Genomic DNA, 22,425 nt, shown 5'->3' with positions numbered 1-22,425 from the left:
ATCTTCAGCATTTCAGCCTCTTCCCAGGATATTCTGGGAGATCCATGGAAGGGCCCGCATGGAGCAGTAGCCAGCAGGGCTCCTAGGGAGGGCCTCCCAAGGAGAAGGCTCTCAGAGAGAGACACAAGAGTCAGGACCGTGAGGCCCCAACTCCTATGCCTGCCAGCTGTGGGACCTCTGGACATCTCTTTTTACTAAGGAACTCAAGAGGAGCCCTTCAGAAACAACCTTCCCTCCCTTGTCGACCTCCAAGGGGTGCCTAGGGATGGAGGCTGTAGGAGGAGGGGGAGGGTGGTCTCTGGGGATAAAAGCAAACAGCCTAGGCAAGGACCCACCTATAATATATTCAGTCCTGCAACGAAAAACAATACAAAAGTGATAGAAATAGTTACTGTTGCCTCTTGAGAAAACACTTAATGAGGAATTGCATTCATCATGCAGCAAAACTTAAAACCTTTGTCCCCCATTTTGTCTCTTAATCTCCCACACGTCTCGTTCCTTCCCTCCCCAGTGCCCTCCTTCCCAAGGCTCAGGCCAATTGCCCAGCTCGGGACCTGCCCCCTCCCCCTCCTGCTTCCCTCTTCTCTTTGGTCTGCCTCCACCCCTAGCCACTTCTCTGTGCCCTTTCTACCCTAAATCCACCTAGACAGGCCTGCTGGCTCCCTGGTTCCCAGTCCCCATCACTGCTGTTCACATAATAAAGGCTCACTCACGAATGCATCCTCTTCCGAGGTAGGGAAGAAACCTTGACTATTCCTAATCACAAATTATCATTAAAGTAAGTGGTTCTGGGGGCGCCTGGGTGGCGCAGTCGGTTAAGCGTCCGACTTCAGCCAGGTCACGATCTCGCGGTCCGTGAGTTCGAGCCCCGCGTCAGGCTCTGGGCTGACGGCTCGGAGCCTGGAGCCTGTTTCCGATTCTGTGTCTCCCTCTCTCTCTGCCCCTCCCCCATTCATGCTCTGTCTCTCTCTGTCCCAAAAATAAATAAACGTTGAAAAAAAAAAAATTTTAAAGTAAGTGGTTCTGAGAGGCACACCTATACCAGCATTTATGGTACCCACTGGGGCAGGCACAACTTAACAGTTGGGGTGGGTGTGAGTGTTTACTAAGCTGAGCAAGATACAGCCCCTGCCTTTGGTGCTGACCATTGAGCTGCACGTAGGCATACAGTTCTGTGTTCACGCTGTGTTCACGTTCACAAAGACACGCGGCTCAAGCTTTCAATCTTGGCTCCATATTGCAATCACTTAGGGGCTTTAAGAAAACACTGATTCCCTGGCCCTACATCAGGGATTCTGATTTAATTGGTCTAGGGTGAGACCCCAGGCATCCAGGGGCATTGACTATTTCAAAAGCTCCTGAGTGATTCTAATGTGCAGCCAGGGATGAGACCCATCAGTCCTAACCAATTACTTGGAGAGCACCCCAGAGTCTGGGTCCTCAAGCCACAGCCCCAGGCACAGCAACTCCTCATTTTCCAACTGCCTTCTTGATCCATCAGAGGAAGAGGAGGTGGGTCAAGACTCAGGCTAGCCCAGAGCGACATTAGCATAGGAGTTGGAGCCCCGTTCATTCATCATCATCACATGTTCAATAACTATTACTATAAGTTCTGTGTGAGAAATAAGAGAAACTGCGGGATCCAGTTTAAAATTTATTTTGATGTTTATTTTGGGAAGAGAGAGAGAGACAGCGGGTGTGAGCAGGGACGGGGGAGGGGCAGAGAGAGAGGGAGATACAGAACCCTAAAACGCTCCAGGCTCTGTGTTGTTAGCACAGAGCTTGACTCAGAGCTCGAACTTTATGTACCGCAAGATCATGACCTGAGCCAAAGTCGGACCGCTTAACCAACTGAACGATCCAGGTGCCCCATGCGGGATCCAGTTTAAATTGAGCAGTTGGGCCCCTTTGAGGAGGTGACATTTAACGCAAGACCTGAGCTACAGGAAACCTGCCTTGTCGAGCTGCCGTGATGAGCAGAGAATAGTAGGTGCAAGGCCCTGTGGATGGAGCAAAGGGGCATGTAGCTAGAGCATACTTGGTAGAGAAGAGACAGGTGGGATGAAGTCTGTGAGCTGGGCAGGGGTGCATCGTGGAGGGTCTTGGAACTGTGATAAGGAAGTGGCTTTTGTTTTCAGTTTGTTAGGGAGCCTCTGGAAGGTTTTCAGAAAAGAAAGACATGACCTGGTTTGTGTCTTTAAGAGACACTGGGAAGGGTGGCTGGCAGGGGGCAGGATGGACACAGGTGAATAGTCCACTCCAGTGGGATGGCAGGCATGAGCGCGTCAGCTCTCTGCAGTGGGGAATGTAGGTCAGGCAGCCCAGCCCCCTCAGCCAAGCCGCCAGAGCAGCCCCCTCGCCTGTCAGAGAAAAAAGCCGACTCTGAGAGTGTGGGCTCACTGAGAGATCAGTGCTGCTGGCAGGGGAGGCACAGATAATAGTCACCCAGGTGCAGGGATCTGGGCCACTGCCTGGGGGTCCCTTTGTCCCCTTCCCAGGGTGCCTTTCCCACCCTCCCCCACCCCACCCCTTCAGGATCTCCCTGGCAGGGCCAGCCGGGGCGGCGGGGGGGGGGGGGGGGGTAGGCCTTGATGTGTGCCTGGAGCAGGCGGCTGTTTTTAAGATCAGGGCTCAGACCTCTAAATAAACCATAAACACAGCCAGCTTCCCCGGTACAGAAGGAGCGAGATGGCTCCATTTCTCTTCAGCACAGTGACTGGGAAATAAACAAGTGGCTCTGCCTGTCACATACACTTAACCCTCTGCAAAGGCATCTGTCACACACAGAGCTTCTGCCTCAGCCTTTCCAAGAAATAACTGGGATGCCCCAAACTTGGGCTTCTCTTTGCAGCCCTTAAGTTCATTTTCCCTTCAAGGAAAGGTGGCGGGGGGCTTGTCCTTGACTCCAGGCAAAGCTTACAAAGGCAAGTAGGAACGGTGGGCTGCCAAGTAGCTGGGGCATGTTGGCATCGCTCCGTGGGCTGCGGAAGTGGACAAGGGAGTGGCAGAGAGGGAGGAAGGGAAGGTGAATGGAAAGGAGGAAGGAGGAGGGGGCTGGCGGGAGCAGGGTGCAGAGCTGAGATGGGTGAGAGCCCAGTGGCCTGAGCAGAGCACAGGCCGGGTGGTCGCGGGTGTGGGAGAAACAAAGAGAAACAGAAGGCAGAGGGGGCTCTGTCTTAATGGGCCCGTGGAGCAAAATCTCCCACGACCATAAAGGAAGAAGGAATGAGCAAGAACAAAAACAGACAGGAACAGAAGGAGGCAGGCAGATACATAAAGCAGGGGAGGGAGGAGAACCCCAGAGTTATCAAACCCAAGCATTTTTTTGGTGGGGGGAGGGAGCCCTCCAAATTCTTCAGGAGAAGGTGATTTATACACTGAGCTAAACCAGAAGATTCAGGAGCGAGGCCAAGGGAATGGGAGTGGCTGGGGATGGTGGCCATGCAGCAGAAGCCATACAGACATGTGCTGGTGAAGCAGAAAGGGGGGCTGAAAGCTTTGGGGCAGCCAGGCAGCACACGGCGACGATGACAGCGAAGGGCAGACAGCAAGTCACTGGGCCCACAAAGCCAGCCCCACAGGTGCTGCTGCAAAGGGCACCTGCAGCAGGGAGATCTCACAGCCGCCACCCCCAAGGTGTGGGAGGGGGTTGAAGAAGAGTGAAAGAGGCAGCAACACAGCGATTACGCCTGTACTTACAGACACACACACACCCTCAGCAAGGGCTGGCACACTCTCAGCAGCACTCCCGTGGGGATAAAGGACACCCAGGGGCCTCCAGACTGCAACCCAGCCAGGTGCGGAGGGAGCCACAGACTTCAAATGGTGGGTCCAACAGAACTAGGTAGGAGATGAAGTGCACGTACTCCAAATGCAGACCTGACAGAAACAGGGACGGAGACAAAGACGACAAATGCCAGATTCCGTCACCTCTCTCTCTCTCTCTCTCTCACACACACACACACACACACACACACGCACACACACACACACACACCCCTCTCTAAAAACATCAGACACAAGAGAAGGGATGCTCATGTGGCCCTCGCCACCCTGTTCATCCCCCTCCCACATGTGCTGCTTCCCTGGAAACCCCTGCACTTGCAGGTGCTTGCAGTGACATGGGGGTGGGGGTGGAGCCCTCTCAGCAGACAACACACCTGCACACACCCACCTCCCCACATATCCTGAGGCAAATGGCTGGCACAGGCATGGTCTCCTCTAAGTGAAGCCAGGCTTGGATCCAAGAACCCCCGCACAGAGCCAGTTCAAGGGTCTTTCCCAGGCCCTCCAGGGAGCCCCAAAGCACTGGAGCTCCACAGAGCACCTGTCTAACTGGGACAGCATTGCCAGACCCACAGAAAGAAGGGATGTGCTTTCCACCGTGGCTGTGCTGGCTGCCCCGTGAGTCCAGAGCCACACCGCAGGGGCTTTCCCCAGGACTTCGGACCAAGACCTGTGGCCCGCTAGCTCCCTGCTAAGCTCACAAGGTGCTCCAGTCTCTGCAAATGGGGACTATGAAAGGGCTGAAAGACCAAGGGGAGGGGGCTCCCCAGAGATTGTGGGTCTATTTCTCAACTCAGGCCCAACAGGCGGTGACTTAAGGAACAATCTTGGGAGACCGAGAGCTCAGATTTGGGCCACAAGTCTCCTGGGGAATGGGGACAGAGACACTGAGCACATCAGCACTGGACTCACAGACCTGCACAGTCCCCACGGAGCCCGTAGGCACACAGTTCTTATTTTATTACACACAGACCCTGTCACAGTCGCATTGAATACTACACTGTGTACAGCACACAGTACACAGAGCTAACAGTCACCCGTTGTGACACGCTACACTGACATGCCCTAGGTTCCCCTGTTCTGGCACACTGCACATCTCCTCACCCTTCAGAGGTTCCATTTTTATCAACACTGCGCACACAGATACTGAAAAGTCGTACTGTCCTCAGACCACACACACACACACACACACACGCACACAAACACAGAGCTCCTTACTCTCCTATAAAGCCTGCACACCCCACTGGCCTGTACACACACGGCACCCACACAGAATTCCCCCAAAGAACCCCTTGACTCCCTCCCAAGAGGTGGGGCCTGCGCTCCCACCCCTGGCAAGCTAAGATGAGCTGACCTCAGGCTTCCCTGCCCCTTTTCTTCCCTCCTGCTGCCTTTCGCTAACCCCCACCCCCAGCTTCAGGAAACTTTTCATCAGGTCCCTAAAAGGGGAAACCTGGGGTCCCTGGAGCCCTGCCCTTCCCCCAGACTCGCGCAAGCCACCCCTCCTTCCTCGGCCGGGCTCTTGCCCAGCACCCAGTGGGGAAAGGTCACCGTAGGCAGTCCCCTGCCTGCGCCCTGGGAGGAGGGATCGTGGCAGTAATAGCTGTCATCAAGGGATGGGAAAGGTGTCGGCCCTGCGTCGAAAGGGTCGCGGTGACGCGCCGGAGGAGAGCCGAGAAGCTCAGGCGGCGGCGGCAGCTCCATCTCTGGAGTCTGGGGCGGCGGCGGCGGCCGCGCCCCGGAGTGGGGCGCGTGGAGCTGTCCGTTCAGCACCACTGCTCTGCGCCCCAGCGCAGGGCCAAGCCGAGGCGCACCGGCTCCGCTCCCGCTCCCGCTCCCGCCGGCGCCTGCGGCGCGGGCTGCTGTCTCTCTCGGGCGCTGAGGGGCATGCGGATCGAGAGAGGGGGGCTCTGCAAGCGTCGGGGCCACGCAGCCACCTGTGAGCCTCCCGCAACTGCGGGCGGCGGCAGCATCTCCGGCCGGAGACAGGAGGAGACGCTTGGCGGACCCCGCCCGCCGGCCCGCCGGGCGCACACACAGGCGCACACACACTCGCACCCGCGCGCACACGCACAGCCAGCCGGCAGCGGCGGCCGCAGAGATGCTAACAAGCAGGTCGGGGAAGTTTCCCGCCGGCCTCGGCCGCGGGCCCCGGTGCTTGCAGGTAAGCGCTTCCAGAACGCGCAGGGCGAGCCTGGGCAGCTCCTCTGGGTAAGGCGCGGCGCACGCGGCTCCCGGGCACCGCGCCAGGCGGGCGGGGAGGCCCGGGGCGGGGGGCTAGGGGGCTCCAGTCGTGAGGGCTGGACGCAGGGGACGCCAGGCTGGCCCCCTACCCACAGCCCGGGTTTACAGACTCGAGCGGTGAATTTCTCCGCCCCCCCTGCCGAAGCTGCGCGTCCCCCACCCTCGGCCCAGCCCTGCCCGTGCGCATCCCAGGTACAGTCCCGCCTGTCTGCGGCGAGCGGGCGGGGGTGTCTCCTCGGCCTGCCCACGGGCAAGGTCAGCTTTCAGCCCCCCTGGGCTCTCTGAGCCGCGGGGGCGCGACCCCCACAAGCGTAAAGCGACCGACAGGACCCCCGGGGTGGGGATGGAGGCGCAGCCATGCTACTGAAAACATACCTTCTCCTCCCAAACCTTTCCTTGGGAGGGGGCCAAACCCCACGGAACCTTCCCCCTATCCCAGTGCCCTTCAGCCCCCAGAGGCCCGCCTGGGGAGGACTGGGCTCGCCAGAGAGGGGTGGGGAGACAGGAGAGGGGAGCCGTGGTCTTGGGCACCCCGCGCTCACAGGACGCCGTTTCCTCCGCCTTCAGGTGTAGCGCCCCCGCGTGGCACGGGCGGCCGGGCGTCTCCAGCATGACCCGCCGGAGCCTGTGGGACGTGTCGGAGGCCAACGTCGAAGATGGAGAGATCCGCATCAACGTAGGAGGCTTCAAGAGGCGGCTGCGCTCGCACACCCTGCTGCGCTTTCCTGAGACGCGTCTGGGCCGCCTGCTGCTCTGCCACTCGCGCGAGGCCATTCTGGAGCTCTGTGATGACTACGACGATGTCCAGCGTGAGTTCTACTTTGACCGCAACCCCGAGCTCTTCCCCTATGTGCTGCATTTCTACCACACTGGCAAGCTTCACGTCATGGCCGAGCTGTGCGTCTTCTCCTTCAGCCAGGAGATCGAGTACTGGGGCATAAACGAGTTCTTCATCGACTCCTGCTGCAGCTACAGCTACCATGGCCGCAAAGTGGAGCCTGAACAGGAGAAGTGGGATGAGCAGAGCGACCAGGAGAGCACCACATCCTCCTTCGATGAGATCCTGGCCTTCTACAACGATGCCTCCAAGTTTGATGGGCAGCCGCTGGGCAACTTCCGCAGGCAGCTGTGGCTGGCGCTGGACAACCCTGGCTACTCGGTCTTGAGCAGGGTCTTCAGCATCTTGTCCATCCTGGTGGTGTTGGGGTCCATCATCACCATGTGCCTGAATAGCCTGCCGGACTTCCAAATACCTGACAGCCAGGGCAACCCTGGAGAGGACCCCAGGTTCGAAATTGTGGAGCACTTTGGTATCGCCTGGTTCACGTTTGAGCTGGTGGCCAGGTTTGCTGTGGCCCCTGACTTCCTCAAATTTTTCAAGAATGCCCTAAACCTTATTGACCTCATGTCCATTGTACCCTTTTACATCACTCTGGTGGTGAATCTGGTGGTAGAGAGCACACCTACCCTGGCCAACTTGGGCAGGGTGGCCCAGGTCCTGAGGCTGATGCGGATTTTCCGCATCTTAAAGCTGGCTAGACACTCCACTGGCCTCCGCTCCCTGGGCGCCACCCTGAAATACAGCTACAAAGAAGTAGGGCTGCTTTTGCTCTATCTCTCTGTGGGGATTTCCATCTTCTCTGTAGTGGCCTACACCATTGAAAAGGAGGAGAATGAGGGCCTGACCACCATCCCTGCCTGCTGGTGGTGGGCCACCGTCAGTATGACCACTGTGGGGTATGGGGATGTGGTCCCGGGAACCACCGCAGGGAAGCTGACCGCCTCTGCCTGCATCTTGGCGGGTATCCTGGTGGTGGTACTGCCCATCACCTTGATCTTCAACAAGTTCTCCCACTTTTATCGGCGCCAAAAGCAACTTGAGAGTGCCATGCGCAGCTGTGACTTCGGAGATGGAATGAAGGAGGTTCCCTCTGTCAATTTAAGGGACTACTATGCACATAAAGTTAAATCCCTCATGGCAAGCCTGACGAACATGAGCAGGAGCTCACCAAGTGAACTAAGTTTAAATGATTCCCTACATTAGCCGAGAGGACTTGTCATCCTCAAACCTACGTTGCTGAGCTGCCTCTGGTGCCTCTGGCACAGTCCAGGCACCTTAGAGTTATGGCGTAAGGAGTATGCCCAGCCCCAAAGGGGAGAGATGCATGGGTTGTGCACCCCAGGTTGCTTTTACAGTATTTAGAATCCTTTTTAGAGGGTGTTGTGTCAGACACCATGCCTTTGCACCCTTCAATGAAATGACACTCACTGGTCTTTGCATCGTGGGCGTAAAATGTTCACCTTTCTGCCAGATGAGTACCACCCAGAATGCTAATTTTTTCTGTTTATTGTGTACTCTCTTCTAGTGCTCGTGGCCCAGTACTGTCTGTGAGTTGTTTGTGCTCTTGTTTCTGAGGTTGTCATGTGAGTTCTGTACAAAAAGCCCCCACAACTCTGTCCCGTGGAAACACATTGGTGAGGTCAGCAAGGATGTGATGAGATTTTGCCCAGTCAGCTGAAAACAAAATCTCAGTTCTCTATCCATTGCTTTCATTTAGTTTCGATACCAAAACAAAGAACGTGAAGTTAAGCGCATATGACCGATGCAAGGCTGTGAGTTGTTTTTACAAATCATCTGTAACTCTGTGGCTTGCATGGGTACACTGATGTTCATCTCGTAAATGTCACTTTTAGAGAATGTTACTTAGTTAAACATGTGGTGAAGGTTGAGTATTTTTTTCCCAAAAGAGAAGCATTAGGGACAGGGCTTCAGCTAAATGGGGGCTAAATTGCGGGATACCTGAAGACCTTCAAAATCAGGCCTTCATTTTCCTACGGTGGCCGTGGAGACATTTATTTCTGGCTGAGGTTCCTGGTCTAGGCCATTGACCAAACTTTGCCATGTCTTAGATCAAAGCATGTTTTTGAAATATTTATTTTTTTAAGATGTTTAGAAATAAGGTCGTGTTGTCTTTCTCAACTAAAAAGAGGTTTACTGTTGTATTATCTCCCTGAGGCAAACATTATTGGGTTGCTAGCAAGGGCAGTAGCTTAGAAACTTTGTTGCCTGCTCTGGTAGCTCATAAAATGAGAGCCCTTTTATTTCCAAGCAGAACTTAGGTAATTTTGCTTCCAGGATACAGTATGTTATATAGGATGCTCTAATTGCCCTAGAGTTCCTGGTTTGACATGGAAACCGGGCGGCGTGCAAGTGTGTACTCAGAATATAGCCATGCATGAATGAAGGCTGTGTGGCTTACCCAGGATGGAAATACTGTAGTGATTATTTCCCTTTCAACAGCCTTTCGTCGGGAGAGGGTGGGGAGAGGCCAGGAGCAAGGAAAGAGCTGTAAGACAAAACATCGTTACTTCATAAAATGTCACATATAATGGCAAACTTCTTGCAAAGCTTGCTGCTACTTAAAAGACCTTTAAATTTCTCCGCTTGTGCTGAAGGTTGAGAACGCTTTCCTTCTCCACAATGCCCTCTCTCCTCTACTTCAGTCAACTAGCACACAACATGGTGAAGGCAATCTGGGCCTCTTTGTAATGTAGTTCTCTGTTATCTTCCAGGTAGTCAGGTGGTTCGTCGGTTGGTTTTTGTTACTGTTCGGTCTTTGAAAAGGCTGCCGAATCCCGGGGTCTCAGCGAGGAGAAAGGCTGGCTTTTTATGCAAGTTTGGGGTCTTCTGCTGGTTGAAGAAAACACATACCTCAGGATCTTGTCAGAAGGCTTTGCTACTTAGAGTTGCCATGGCTTCTACAGAGTGAGCAATCTGTTGGATGAATGCACCAGTCCCTTACACCCCTGAGTTCCAAGTTCAAATCCTTCCATCGTACTGGAGCCTCATGGGGGAAGGGCGAGGAGGTGGCCACTTCCTAATGCCAGACAATTTACCGTCTTCGTCTCTTGGTCAGAAGTATCAGGAGAGATGCGATGACTTAGGGGCAACTGGCCACCAGGTCAGAAGAGCAGGTTGTTTTTTAGCATTTGCACTAGGCTCATGTTTCCAGCACTGGATGGCAGAGAATTTATGAAACGATTCCCAGCTGCACTGAGGGCAGGGGAGGGTACAAATCTGTCAGGACCATTCAGTTTGGCAAGGATGATGGTACCAGGTCACTGAGCATGGTGTCCATGGTCACGGGCCACAAAGGTCATGAAAAAGTTGAAACAAGGAAGGAGGCAGAATAACTCAGTCACTCTCATGAGTATTTTTCTCAACAGGCAGGTTTTACCACCAAAAAAGAGATATCCCTAGTGGTTGCTCTTCGCAGATGCGAACGCTAGAAAACTTGACTTTTCATTTTAGTAATGACTTGCATTTTTTTGGTGCCTTTCATTGGGGGAATCCCAAAGTGCTTTAGAGACTGTCTTTTTAACATCTCTTGTATATATTTATACACTTGTATAAAATATTGTTGTGCCCATCCTGGAACGGCAGTCACTTCTGAGCATGAGAATGTCCTAATAGCATCGACTTCTCCAAGTGGTGGTTTCAGATAAGAGGGAGAGAGAACAACCCAGCTGGCTTGAACCCTGGAGTTAATTCCCACAAAGGATGGCACCTGACTGTGGCCCAGGAGAAAGAACCTTCCTCTCCTCCAGAGTACCACCGAGGGACAGAGTTCACAAGTGCTCTCAATTGGGCTCTGACTGATACTAGATAACATCTTTATGTAGCAGTTTCTTCTGGCCTCTGAAACTAATCAGGGAGGATCAGGTTAATTTTGTGCTCTGTTTCTGGAGTTAAGACTATAATTATGAGGTGATGTCTTCGGCCACGAAGCTGTCAGACTGACCCATATACCTCCTCTAGGGGGACCCGATAGAAGCTTCAGGTTGCTTATTTCCAGCTGTGGCTCAAGAGCAGCTCCCTCTCAGCATTTCCAGTGCCGTTGGGACAAATATATGGACCAGGCTCTTCTCACTACGTATGTGAAGAGCACTTCAAAAGTGCCAGTTGGGAAGTGACACAGTGTCTTGACCGCATGGATATTGGTTATAGGTTTTTGTTTTCTGCCAAAGGCCCTCATTTCCTGGGTTTGCTCCCGAGGAGGGGCATGTTGCAATGCCGAGCCGATTTGTAGCTCCTAAGGTAGTAATTGGTATTTAATATTCGGATTTGTTATTTCTACTTCTCTTAGTACTCGAATAACTGAACTACCTGCTAATTCTTGCCTCATTTCAAAGGAAATGATTTGTTCTGCACTTTGGGATAGCAGTGATCTGTACAGGCTGCGTGTTGTCTACTTGAAGGCTTAACTGGTATTTCCTGTATGTTTTAACAGCATGACTTGTTACAGAGTTGTAATTTTCAAAATTGAGAACGCTGTATTTGCGATGTCAGTTTTAACACTCATTAACACACTACTGTGCAAGCATTAACACAGGCCCTGCTGAACCATTATGTCTGGTGGCTGCACTCGAGTCTCCGTGCCTGGACTCGGGAGTGAGGAGGGACGCTGACGCACTCAGGACTCCAGCCCCGAAGATTAAATAGAAAAAGATTATTTACGCTTCCTTAAGGCGCTTCAATTATGTATGGAGTGGCAAACCCCGCAAAGGTGTTCGGCATGGGGGACCGGGTTTCCTAGGAAAGGCTAGGCTTTTTGAGCATTTGTTGGGAAGGAAGAGCTGTTACTTCTTCTTTGTAGGCATATAGAGGTGGTACCCTTTTCACCAGGATCTGGAGCCTCCAGGCTGCTTTGTGGAAGGGATGGTCACTTATTCTTGGAGCCCTCGTGAAACAGACAGCTCTCTCAGGGTGATCCCCTCCTACACTGTCTTGCTCAGCACCACTGTTGGGGGGCCTGCCCATGCCAACCCTCTGCCCGCCGGGTGCCACTGTCTCTGCTGCTGCAGTACCTCCCCGACAGTAACTTGGGTCCTGGGTAACCTGAGTGCCCTGGCTGGTTTGGTGTGAGTATTGCTGGGCAATACATAGAACCAGCCCTCAGCACCCATTTACCCTGGTAGTGCCCTAGACCACGAGCTGTTGCAAAGGCCACGGCGAGTCTGTGGGAAGGTCCCTGAGCTTTACTCCCAGTTTTGCCTTCAGTTCTGTGATCTTACACACATCATTTGGCCTGAGCCTTACATCCCACTGCTGCAAAGTGAAAGGGTTGGATTAGATCATCCTTAAAGCTCTGGCCAATTCTCCATCACAATAGAGAAACAGAATTTCTACAGGCCCCTCTACGTCCACATAGTAACAGTGAGCCGGTCCTGATATCCTAAACTTATTCCTAAGCAGAGCAGAGGGACTGCTCATGAACCTGTTTTCTCTCATTTCTCTCTTCAGTAGCCAGCCACGATAGATGGAAGTTTCAGGGATCATGATACCAGAGGAATGTTGGGACTGGGGTCTCTGCCAGGTGAATAGAGTTTTAACATAACCTACAGGTGTCTCCTTTGGGCTTTATACTATTTACACCTAATCTAATTCCTGCTATTAAATCAAAGGACAGAGAGGAAAATCACACTGATCCCATGTGGCTTCGGGGCTCTTTGCCATTTATGTCTGTTCCCTTTGTAAAGCAGGGTGGATCGCCCACCCTGTTTCTAAGAGGTCCCGGGGCCCCTGAGTGGAGCCAGAGCAGACGGATCACCCCCCACTGCACTTAATTCTCAGGAGCCGTGGTGCCTGCACGTGTCTTCTGCATAATGGGCGCAAGGGCATGCCACAGGCTGTGTCAGCCTGCCTCCGGGCTCACAGCAGTGGCCGAGGAAGGGTGCTGAGGGACCCACACGCGGCACGGAGAAGGCACTTGCGATCGCCGCAGAGGGGCATAGCGGGTGTCCTCCCTCCACCAGGGGTAGAAAATGGATGTTCAGGAATATTCTGAGACCAGGATGCCTTGTGTCTTAAAAGGAAAACGAACACCTCTGTGGGGAAGAACTTACATACTGTGCTCGCATGGTTATTATCTCCTCTTATTTTTAGGAGAACTTTTAACTGGCATCTCTGCCCAAGGACCTTATCTGGGCGTTACACCCAGTTGATACTGTAGGTCTGAAAATCTGCAACATTTTCCTCATTCTGTGACCTCATTTGTCAATCTTATCATCCTTCTGGCTAAATTGTCCAAAGCAAATGATTGTGTCTGCAGGTGACAAGCGGATGCTTTTAGTAGAAGGTAGATACAAATGAGGCCTCAAAGACATGGTGAAGGGGAAAGAGATACAACAGGGAAAAGGGGGCAGGCGTGCCTAGGAGCTGGTGCAAACTCCCACAGAAGGAAGAAGGGATAGAAAGAAGCCAGGGAAAAGAGGAAACTCACAGGAGGGGACAGAGGAGAGGGTGAAGGAAAGAAAAGGCATAGGAGACTGAAGGGAAAGGGCAGACGGAAAATTAGGGAGAATAGGAAAGGCTAAGTTTGATGTGGTCACTTTAGGCCTGAATTCATTTTATTCCTGGTCAGCGTCACCTGCTCGGAGTCCACCAGTGGCCTCTTGGGAGGTGACCGGTTCTGGAGTCCACCGCCACCATCTACCTGGCGCTTCCATTGCCCGCCTCCACCAAAGGGGTGAGCGGTCCGGCAGAATAGACGTGGAAGCTCCAAAACGCGTTTTGGATGAAGAGGGCAGTGAGGACGCAAGGAAAGGAGCAGCAAATGTTTCCTTCTGAAGATGGGACTTCTGGGGTACAGATAGAAATAGCCAGCTGTTGGCCAGACACAGGTGGCCGAGGGAGTCTGAAATGGGGACACGGCGGGGGGGGGAAGGGAAGGGAAGAAACCTCCGTGAACAGGGACCTACACAAGCACAGACAAGGAGGCCCACACAGGCCAGCGCGTGGGAGTCAGAGGAGCTGAGAAGAAGCACGGTGCAAACCAGTCCAGAGAAGAGGCTGAAGGGGCTCGAGCTTCATTCTTTGGTCACTGGGGTGGGACATCTGACCAAGTCAGTGCTGTCAGAACTCGACTCTGGCAGCAGCGGGGAGGTGTGCAGGGGCCAGGAGACCTATTTGAGGTCAGATGCGAAGGGAGTGGGCTGGACAGGAAGGGGCAGAGCGGGTTGCCAGGGTGGTTGGCTCTACAGGATTCAGTCAATGACTGGATGTGGAGAGGGAGGCTGGGATGGCTGGAGGTCTGGCTTGGTTGGTGATGGGGTAGGTGGTGGTGCCACCAAGAGAGACAGGGAATCCCTGGACCTGTCCCTGAGGTTCGGTGGTGTTGCCTGAGAGCCTGGGAGCGTGCAGATGGAGGTGTGCAGGGGGGAGACTGGGACAGGACCCCTCACCTGCGAGGTGGACGTTGAGGCCACGGGTGAGATAGCCCAGGAAGGGTACAGAGAGGAACAGAAGAAAGGAAGGTCTCTGCAGCAGGCCACCACATCTGACAGACAGCCACAGGGATGAGCGAGGCCCAGGGCTTTGTCTTCCTCTGCTGGCCCCTGATAGCTGTCATCTTATCTCCTTCTTTTCCCCTGAGAAACTCCCGGTGGGTGATCTCTGCTGGCAGCCTCAGCTGTCCTCTTCATCCATTTCCTTGTTTTATCTCTGCAATTGGCGTCTGTTCCTCCCACTCTCTTCCAACTGCTCTTTTGAAGATCACCAGTGCTTTTCTGATAGCTAAATTCGGTGCCCCTTCCTCGGTTCTCAGGCTCCCCCAAATTTCACCCACCTAGGCCAACCTCTAAGTTCTTTGCACTCCCTCCTCTCTTACTTTTTGGACACTGCACATTGCTGGTTCTCCCGAGGGCTCTGCTTCTCTCTCTCACGTTCCCATTGGGTCTTTGTCCTCCTTCTGACCCTCTTGATCATGCATTTCCCCCCAACTTTTGTCTGTAGCAGCCTGCAATGCACTTTACCCAAGCAGCAGCCTCAACTAGTGTGCACACGACTTGCATGTCCCCTTGCCTGACCCCACGTCACTTCTGAGCCCCGTGTACGTTGCCCATGCGTTCGAGGGTCACCATATCTACAACTGGACTTTTCACCTTTAGCGCAAGCCTGCTCTTCCTCCCGCCTTCTCCCCCACTTCTGGCAATGGAAACACAGTGCTCTCAGCCACCCAGGAATTTTAGTCATCCTTGAATCCTCTCCATTTAGTTAGACATCTACTCACCACAGCAATCATTTCTTGACAGCTAATTGCCAAGCACCATATTGATGTAAGGGAAGCAAATGTAAAGGGTATTGCTCATGGCCCTTAAGCAGTATAGGCTTTAAGCCATTTTATTGTGCGTTGAAATCATCTGGGGAGCTTTCAACAAAGTAGATTTCTGGGCATCACTCCATCTACAAAATCAGACCCTTGGGAGTAGGTCTCCGGGAATCTGTATTCTTAAAATGCTGCTGGGTGATTTTGATGCAAGTGGTGTTCAAACCCTTCACCGAGAAATAGTGGCTCAGGGATCCCCCTTACAGAACTCACCCTCTCCTTCAACTCCCCGCCCAGTGGACACCAGGTTTTATCACTCCTCTCTTGACTGCGTCTTGCACATAAGCACCATGGACATGAAGGGTCACAGCTAAGGAGGTGAAAAATCGGCATCAGGCTCAAGGACAGAGAAAAGTTGCCATTAAGTGGGGCAATGAGGGGCAGGTGATGGGGACATAGAGATTGGTAACAAGGGACACAAAAGTTGGCAGCATGGAGGGATTGAATGTTGGATGACCAGGCTCACCACCTGTCCGGGATGGCCAATCCTGACTCCTAGGCTCATGGTCTCCCAAAGAGTGTGTGGGCCTGTCCAGCACTGAGTCATTCCTGGACACCCAGGGATGTGGTATGAGGCAGGCAGACTGGGGGATATGGTAGAAACAGAGTTGGGGTTCTCCAGGAGGTGTTTTTCCACTCAAAACTCTTTCCGTCGCCTACATCTCCAGACATTTAAAGAATTCTGAGCTATTTTCAGACCTACTATGAAAAGAACTGAGGTGTTATCAGTCAGACACCCATCTAACCATTTCCTAAGAGGCGAGCTGGCATGACTCACTTTTGATCTGTCAGCTTCGTATTGATTTTTCTGGCAAACTTTGTGGGTCTGCCAGGGCTGACTCTACGGGGAGCAGCTGAATTGTAACCCACCGTGCTCAGGGGCAGTTATTACAAAGGCCACCATCGCAGGGTTGTAGCCTGCGTTTCTTTGGTGGAACACGCGGGAGAAGAGGTGGGAAACTGCAGTGCACAAAACCAAGGATGTCCCTGGGCTTTCCCACCGCTCGCTAAAAGAGAAGCCAGACAGCTTTCCTTATGCCTCTCCCAGATTCGAGATTTGAGTGCTGTTTGTGGATGAGGTGCTGGCAGGAACTGATGGGGCCCCCGAAGTAATTCTGGGCTCTTTCTCATGGCAGGTGAAGTCACTAGCTTCCACTGTGCTGTGAAGCTGGGCAGCCAACGACTGGAGGCGTTTAAATATACTACTATGTAATCTGCCAATTTTAAAACATGAGATCACTGATTATTCAGTAGTCTCGTTTTTTTAAAAAGCCCTCTCATGTTAAAAAGTAAACGATAAAAATCCCAGTCAAGTCAAAATGTCCTACTGACCTTCACATTTACCTGAACCCTCCCCCACCCACCATGGGAATATGTAAATGGGTGTCAAAGCGTCAGAACTAACAGACGCTCCAAGTCCTGATGTTAAAGGACTCATTTGAGCTGATGTTTCAGGGACGAGCTGATGCCTGGAAACTGGAATGTGCAGATGTCACATATTCAGAGAGACTGGAGTGCTGGCCTCAGCAAATGATGCCAAGAAAGGAACCGAGAAGCAGAGTTAAATCAACCAAGAGCCATCATCTGGCGGAGTGCTAAGCCATTTGCCAAGCGCAGCGCTGAGTGAAATGGAAACAGCTTCTTCACGTGCCCTCAGTCCCGAATACTTTCATATGTGTGACATTGGGTGAAAAGACGCCTCACGTGGCCTTTCAGGAGCATCTCTGACGTGTCACACAGGGATGTGCACCTGTGTATGCGCCTGCGTATATGTGTGTGCATGTGTCTGTGTGTGTGTGCGGGTCTCTCTGTGAATCTGTGTCTATGTGCCCGTGTGTATGTATGTGGGTGTGTTTGTGCCACTGTGTGTCTGTGAATGTGGGGGTGAAATGAGAGGGGAAAGCGGTGGAAATAGCCGCTCTCCAGGACTCTCATCGACACTATCTTCATAGAGAGGCTTTCCCTGCATTCCCCCCAATTTAATTGAAGTTCTTCTGCCACGGATGCCTCTGTTTTATGTCTCAAAGCAGCCAGTACCTTTTCGTCTTAGCTCCCATTGCAATTTGTCATTTTGTTTATTGGGTGGGGTCTGTCACCTCCGCTAATTGGAAGCTCCATGAGTGCAGAGTTATTTATCTCCAGTGCTCAACACGGTGCCTGGCACAGAGTAAATGCTGACAAGTGATAAATAAGCCAAGGGCAGAGGGGCCGGCGTGAAGTGTAGAGTTCAGGTCTCTTACCGGGGTGGGGGGGGGGGGCAGTAGACAAATCACAGGTTGCCGGGGAGTCCGTCTGACCTGCCGCGTGACTGAAGCAGGGTTGGGAGGCCTCATAAAGGGTTTTCATTGAATGAGCATCCCTTAGCAAAGCCTCCCAGGCTGGACACGTGTGACATGTTGGTCAGTGCCACCAGTAAGACTGGAAGGGACAGACTCCCTGTGATGCACATTTCTGAATGAGCTCCAGGACCGAGGAAGGGCTGCCGGGACATTCCTACTGGCTAATGACTAATGCCTGAGCCAGTGTGCAGGTGAGTAATGTCAAAATGGATCAATGTATAGGCACCCCATCCCTCTGGGGCAGGGTCCAACAGAGATCACCCACACCGTCAGGCTTTGGAGCAGAGGGCGTTAGATGTCCCCTCTATGGAATGGCAGGCATTGCTTTGTACTGGTCAGAGGGGCAGTCTTGACATTAATATTTCATTGCTGATCTTCTAGCGAAAACCCAAACCCAAAAACTCTATCTGAGCCCTTCACTGACATGCGTCTTCATCGTGGCTAGCTAAGCACATGGCAGTCTGCATGCTGAGTGGCCTCTGCGGGTCACTGGCTGGCACACTCACGAAGCCGGTGGGGCCTGTGCCCCTGTGAACGTGTCACCTGCTGTGCGCTGGCTGAGGTGTTGGGCACAACGCGGCACCTCTGCTGCCTTCAGCAAACAGGTGACATCTGCACTAGGCCTTACTGTGAGGAGGGGCATCGGAGAGAAAAGCAGGTCCCCAGGTTGCTGGAGGCAGGATCTGGGAGGAAGAGCTGCGGCTACCATACAACCTGCTCCTCTGGACCAGGACAGAACCAAGAGGGCTGAGCAGAGGGATGGGAGCTGCTCTGGGGGTCTACACAGACATGGATGCTGGGCGAGGAGTTAGGAGGAATTCAGATCAGGCGTGGGGAACGCCATGGCCGGAGGCTCTGAGAGCCCCAAGCATATGAAGGGCCTTTATATCTCCTAGGCTGGCAATCTTAAGGCAAATTTATTCCATACTTAGCTTTATGTATTTATTTATTTTCTATCTATCTCTATGAGCTCGCGCGGGCTCGAGAGCGCGAGCGAGCGAGCGAGCGGCAGCGGGCGAGCGCGAGGAGCGACCGAGCGAGGGAGCGAGCGCGAGGAGCGCGCGCGGGCGCGCGCGCGCGAGGACGGAGCCCGAGCGAGCGACCGAGCAGCGAGGGAGCGAGCGCGTAGGAGCGCGCGCGAGGACAGCGAGCGAGCCAGCGGGCGAGCGCGAGGAGCGCGAGCTATCATCTATGTATCTATCTCTAGTATCCTCTCTCTGTCTCTTTCTCTATTATCTCTATCTATCCATCCATCTTTCTATCTCTATTATCTATCATCTATGTATCTATCTCTTTATCTCTCTCTCTCTCTCTATTATCTCTATCTATCCATCCATCCATCTATCTTTCTATTTCCCAACACCCTATAAAACAGGTTCTGTTATTATTCTTATTTTGTAGATGAGGATAGTAAAGCAGAGGGGGGTTAAATAACTAAGTAGCCCAAGGCCACACAAAGCATCTACCTTCTAGAATATGTCATGTAAAGAAAGTGCCAGGCAGAGTCAGTGCTCAGAAATATTGTTTCCTGTTGCCTTTTCCAGTACAGTGAATATAGTCTGTGTAACAAGAGCTTCTTTGTGCCAGGAAACAAATTTTATAGTCATTGTCTCGTTGAAGTCTTCACTACAACACTGGAGGGTGAATAATTTTTAAATGTATTTTTAAAGTGAATCAATTTGTAATTATACAGGCAATAGCCAAATATGTCTGTCATACAAAGTATTAAGCTTTATAGGAAGCACTCAAACCCACATGACCCTCCAACCTCAGTCCCAGCCCTCCCAGAGTCACTGCTATTATTGTATTGGTGTATATCCTCCAGAACTTCCTATTGACGTATATAGACAGATCGTTATACCTGGCATATTGAAGAGTAGTTTTGTAAACTGCTCATTCTGAAAATGCCTGTTTCACTCGGGGAATTTTTTCCATGTCAGTTCATAAAAACCAACTCTATTCTTGTTACCTGCTCCTAGCAGCCGTTGCCCCAGAGTTTATTTAGTCATCCCCCTCTGATACTCAATTAATGAGGTGAGTAATATTATCTTCATTTGAGTGCTGAGTACCTTGTCCAAGGCCATCCAACTGGAAAGTGGCAGAGCTGGGCTCCAGCCCACTTCCATTTGGTTCTAAAGCCAACAGTCATAACCACTAGAGTATGAATGAACACAAACATAAATTTTGTTTTAAAGTCAAATGAGGGGCACCTTGTGGCTCAGTTGGTTGAGTGTCTGACTCTTGGTTTTGACTCAGGTCATGATCTTATGGGTTCTTGAGTTCAAGTGCAGTGTCGAACTCTGCTCTGCAAGAGCCTGCTTGGGATTTCTCTCTCTCTCTCTCTCTCTCTCTCTCTCTCTCTCTCTCTCTCTCCCCCTCTCCGCCCACTCATGTGGGTGGACTCTCTTCCCCCCCCCAAATACATAAATAAACATTAAAAAATAAAGTCAAATAGAAACTCAGTAGTTACCATATTTATTTGTTCAATACACATTTATTGAGTGTCTACTATGTGTCACAACAAGCAGTGAGGAATCTCTTCCCTGAAGTTTCTCCTCTCTTGACTTCCAGCTCTCCCTCATACCTCCTTGCCTACTATAAAAATCCGTTGGCTCTTCTTCTTGTCCTGCCAATCTCCCCAGGGCTTTATCCTTGGTCATTTCCCCTTTTCCTTCACTTGGCTCAGTCTCCAATTGTTCTTTCTGTCCACTCTTCTACTTGACAACAAAAGTCTTCATTTCCAGCACTACTCCCTCATCCAGCTCCAGATTCATGCTTCCACCTGCCTCCAGGATGCCTGCTGGGGGGTATCTCATAGGCATGTAAAATCAACATGTCTAAATCTTAACTCATTATCCTACCCCTCAAATCCACTCCTATTCTGATTAACGGTATCATAGTTTAGGGTGGCCCAAGTTGGGGTCCTCAGTGCTATCCTTGACCTCTCACTCTTTTGTATCCCCCAATCCCACTTAGTCGACCGACCCCACTGGTTCAATCTCCCAAATAGTCCTTGGATTTGCCCTCTCCTCCCTGTCACCAGTCCCCTGTCATAATTCAAGCCTTCAGTGACTTCTCCTGGACTAGCACAAACACCTCTCCTCCCCAGTCCGTCAAGCTCCCAAAAGCACAGGACCTGTTCTTCTGTTAGCCCTCAACTGAGCTCTGAGATTTCGGGTGTGTTTCTAGTTGAGGCATGTTCCAATCATCTGAATGTCTGGTGTCTAAATGCCTAGAGCTCATTTAGTTTCCCGAAGCACTTTTTTGCTAGCTCCTGTGCATGAATGTGTCATTAAGCTGAGAATTTCTTACCATTAAACTAATTTCTCAGCTTTGTGCTTTAGAAGCATTACAAATACTATCTTTTTCACTACCTTTTGTGTGGTGATGATTGCAGGTCTGTCATCAGTGCTTGGATCTTTCATATTAATCACACAGTTAGCAAATGTATAGACTAAGAACTAGAACTGGTAGTAAAATATATAGCCTTTCTCTAACTGTACTGCACGCAAGGACATTTTTATTTTCTCACCACATCAACTGAATCTTTCATTTTATAAAGCACTTTTTATTTTTTATTTTTATTTTTTTTTAATTTTTTTTTCAACGTTTATTTATTTTTGGGACAGAGAGAGACAGAGCATGAACGGGGGAGGGGCAGAGAGAGAGGGAGACACAGAATCGGAAACAGGCTCCAGGCTCCGAGCCATCAGCCCAGAGCCCGACGCGGGGCTCGAACTCACGGACCACGAGATCGTGACCTGGCTGAAGTCGGACGCTTAACCGACTGCGCCACCCAGGCGCCCCTATAAAGCACTTTTTAATGCTGTGGTTGGTGCCTCATGATGCAGGAAGCCCTGAGACTGTTCTGAGAAACATGGATACCCTTCACTCTTCGTACAGAATCATAGAAACAAAAATTACACTGTCTCAGAGCTAAATAAAAGAAAGATTCTGCTCCCTTTTTCGTATTTCTGTGACACATCAGTCTGTGTTGTATGAATCAAAGGGTCTAGAACTCCAGAGATGTGACCATTTTCACTACATAATGGCACTAAAGCAGTTCACGTCTTCCCTTTTAGAACCTGGGGTATATTCATTCAGGCCTTAGAATATAGCTGGATGCAAAAATACAGCGATATTTGTCACATGAATTTTCACATTCAATCGAATAATTATTTGCTCAAGGGAAAAATAAATGCTTCCCGAGGCTCCAAAGTGTTAGATACTGAGTAATCTTGGTTTGGGAGATGACAGAGATATAATTTTGTGAATGTCAGCCCTATTCTCATGAAAGCCATTTGTTTTCAGTTCACCTCTCTGCCTGTACCTTTGTTCATTCGTTGTTTTATCTTCCTATCCACCCGTTCAGCAAATACCGAATGACACTGGAGGCACAGTGTGTCCTCATGGAAACAGATAAGGGTAGTTAGTACCTCAAAGTTGGGTTTCTAAGATTTCTTGGCTATTTGCATAGACCCAAAATTTAAATCATACTTCTTTTATCTGTGATCATCCCTTATTCAACAAGCAGTTATTAAACATTGCTATGTCAGGGCCTGTGCTGTTGTTACATAGATTAGGAAAACATGGGCACAGTGCTGGCTCTTGGGCAGCTTAGGTGATAGGAAAGAAAGAAGAATGAGTAGATACTATAATAATGCAATATGGAAAGCTCAGTGATGGTGATCCATGTCTGGGCACGCAGAGGAGGCATCCCTAAGTTGAGTTGACAGGATGAGTTGCAACTGGCCACTTCAGGTTCAGGAGGGGTGGGCAGCAGAAGACATAGGCCATTTGAAGGAGTGTTCGGAGCTGAGAAGAGAGAGGGGGACAGGGCCCTGGTCTTAGAGAGCCATATTTGCTTTAATGAACTTTATCCTGCAGGT

The 22,425-nt window shown here is 51.4% G+C and overlaps 1 protein-coding gene across 1 annotated transcript; it reads left to right on the top strand.

Moving 5' to 3' along the window:
• Positions 1-6,633: 6,633 nt before the first annotated feature.
• KCNS2 (potassium voltage-gated channel modifier subfamily S member 2) lies at positions 6,634-11,517 on the top strand. Its single transcript, XM_030304502.1, has one exon. It carries the CDS (start codon positions 6,641-6,643, stop codon positions 8,072-8,074), a length of 1,434 nt encoding a protein of 477 aa, XP_030160362.1. The 5' UTR covers positions 6,634-6,640; the 3' UTR covers positions 8,075-11,517.
• The last annotated feature ends 10,908 nt before the right edge of the window (positions 11,518-22,425 follow it).

Source organism: Lynx canadensis, chromosome F2, assembly GCF_007474595.2.
Source record: "Lynx canadensis isolate LIC74 chromosome F2, mLynCan4.pri.v2, whole genome shotgun sequence".
Classification (NCBI taxonomy): Eukaryota; Metazoa; Chordata; class Mammalia; order Carnivora; family Felidae; genus Lynx; species Lynx canadensis.
Note: the sequence above shows the minus strand (reverse complement) of the source record. Positions and strands in the feature narration are given on the sequence as shown.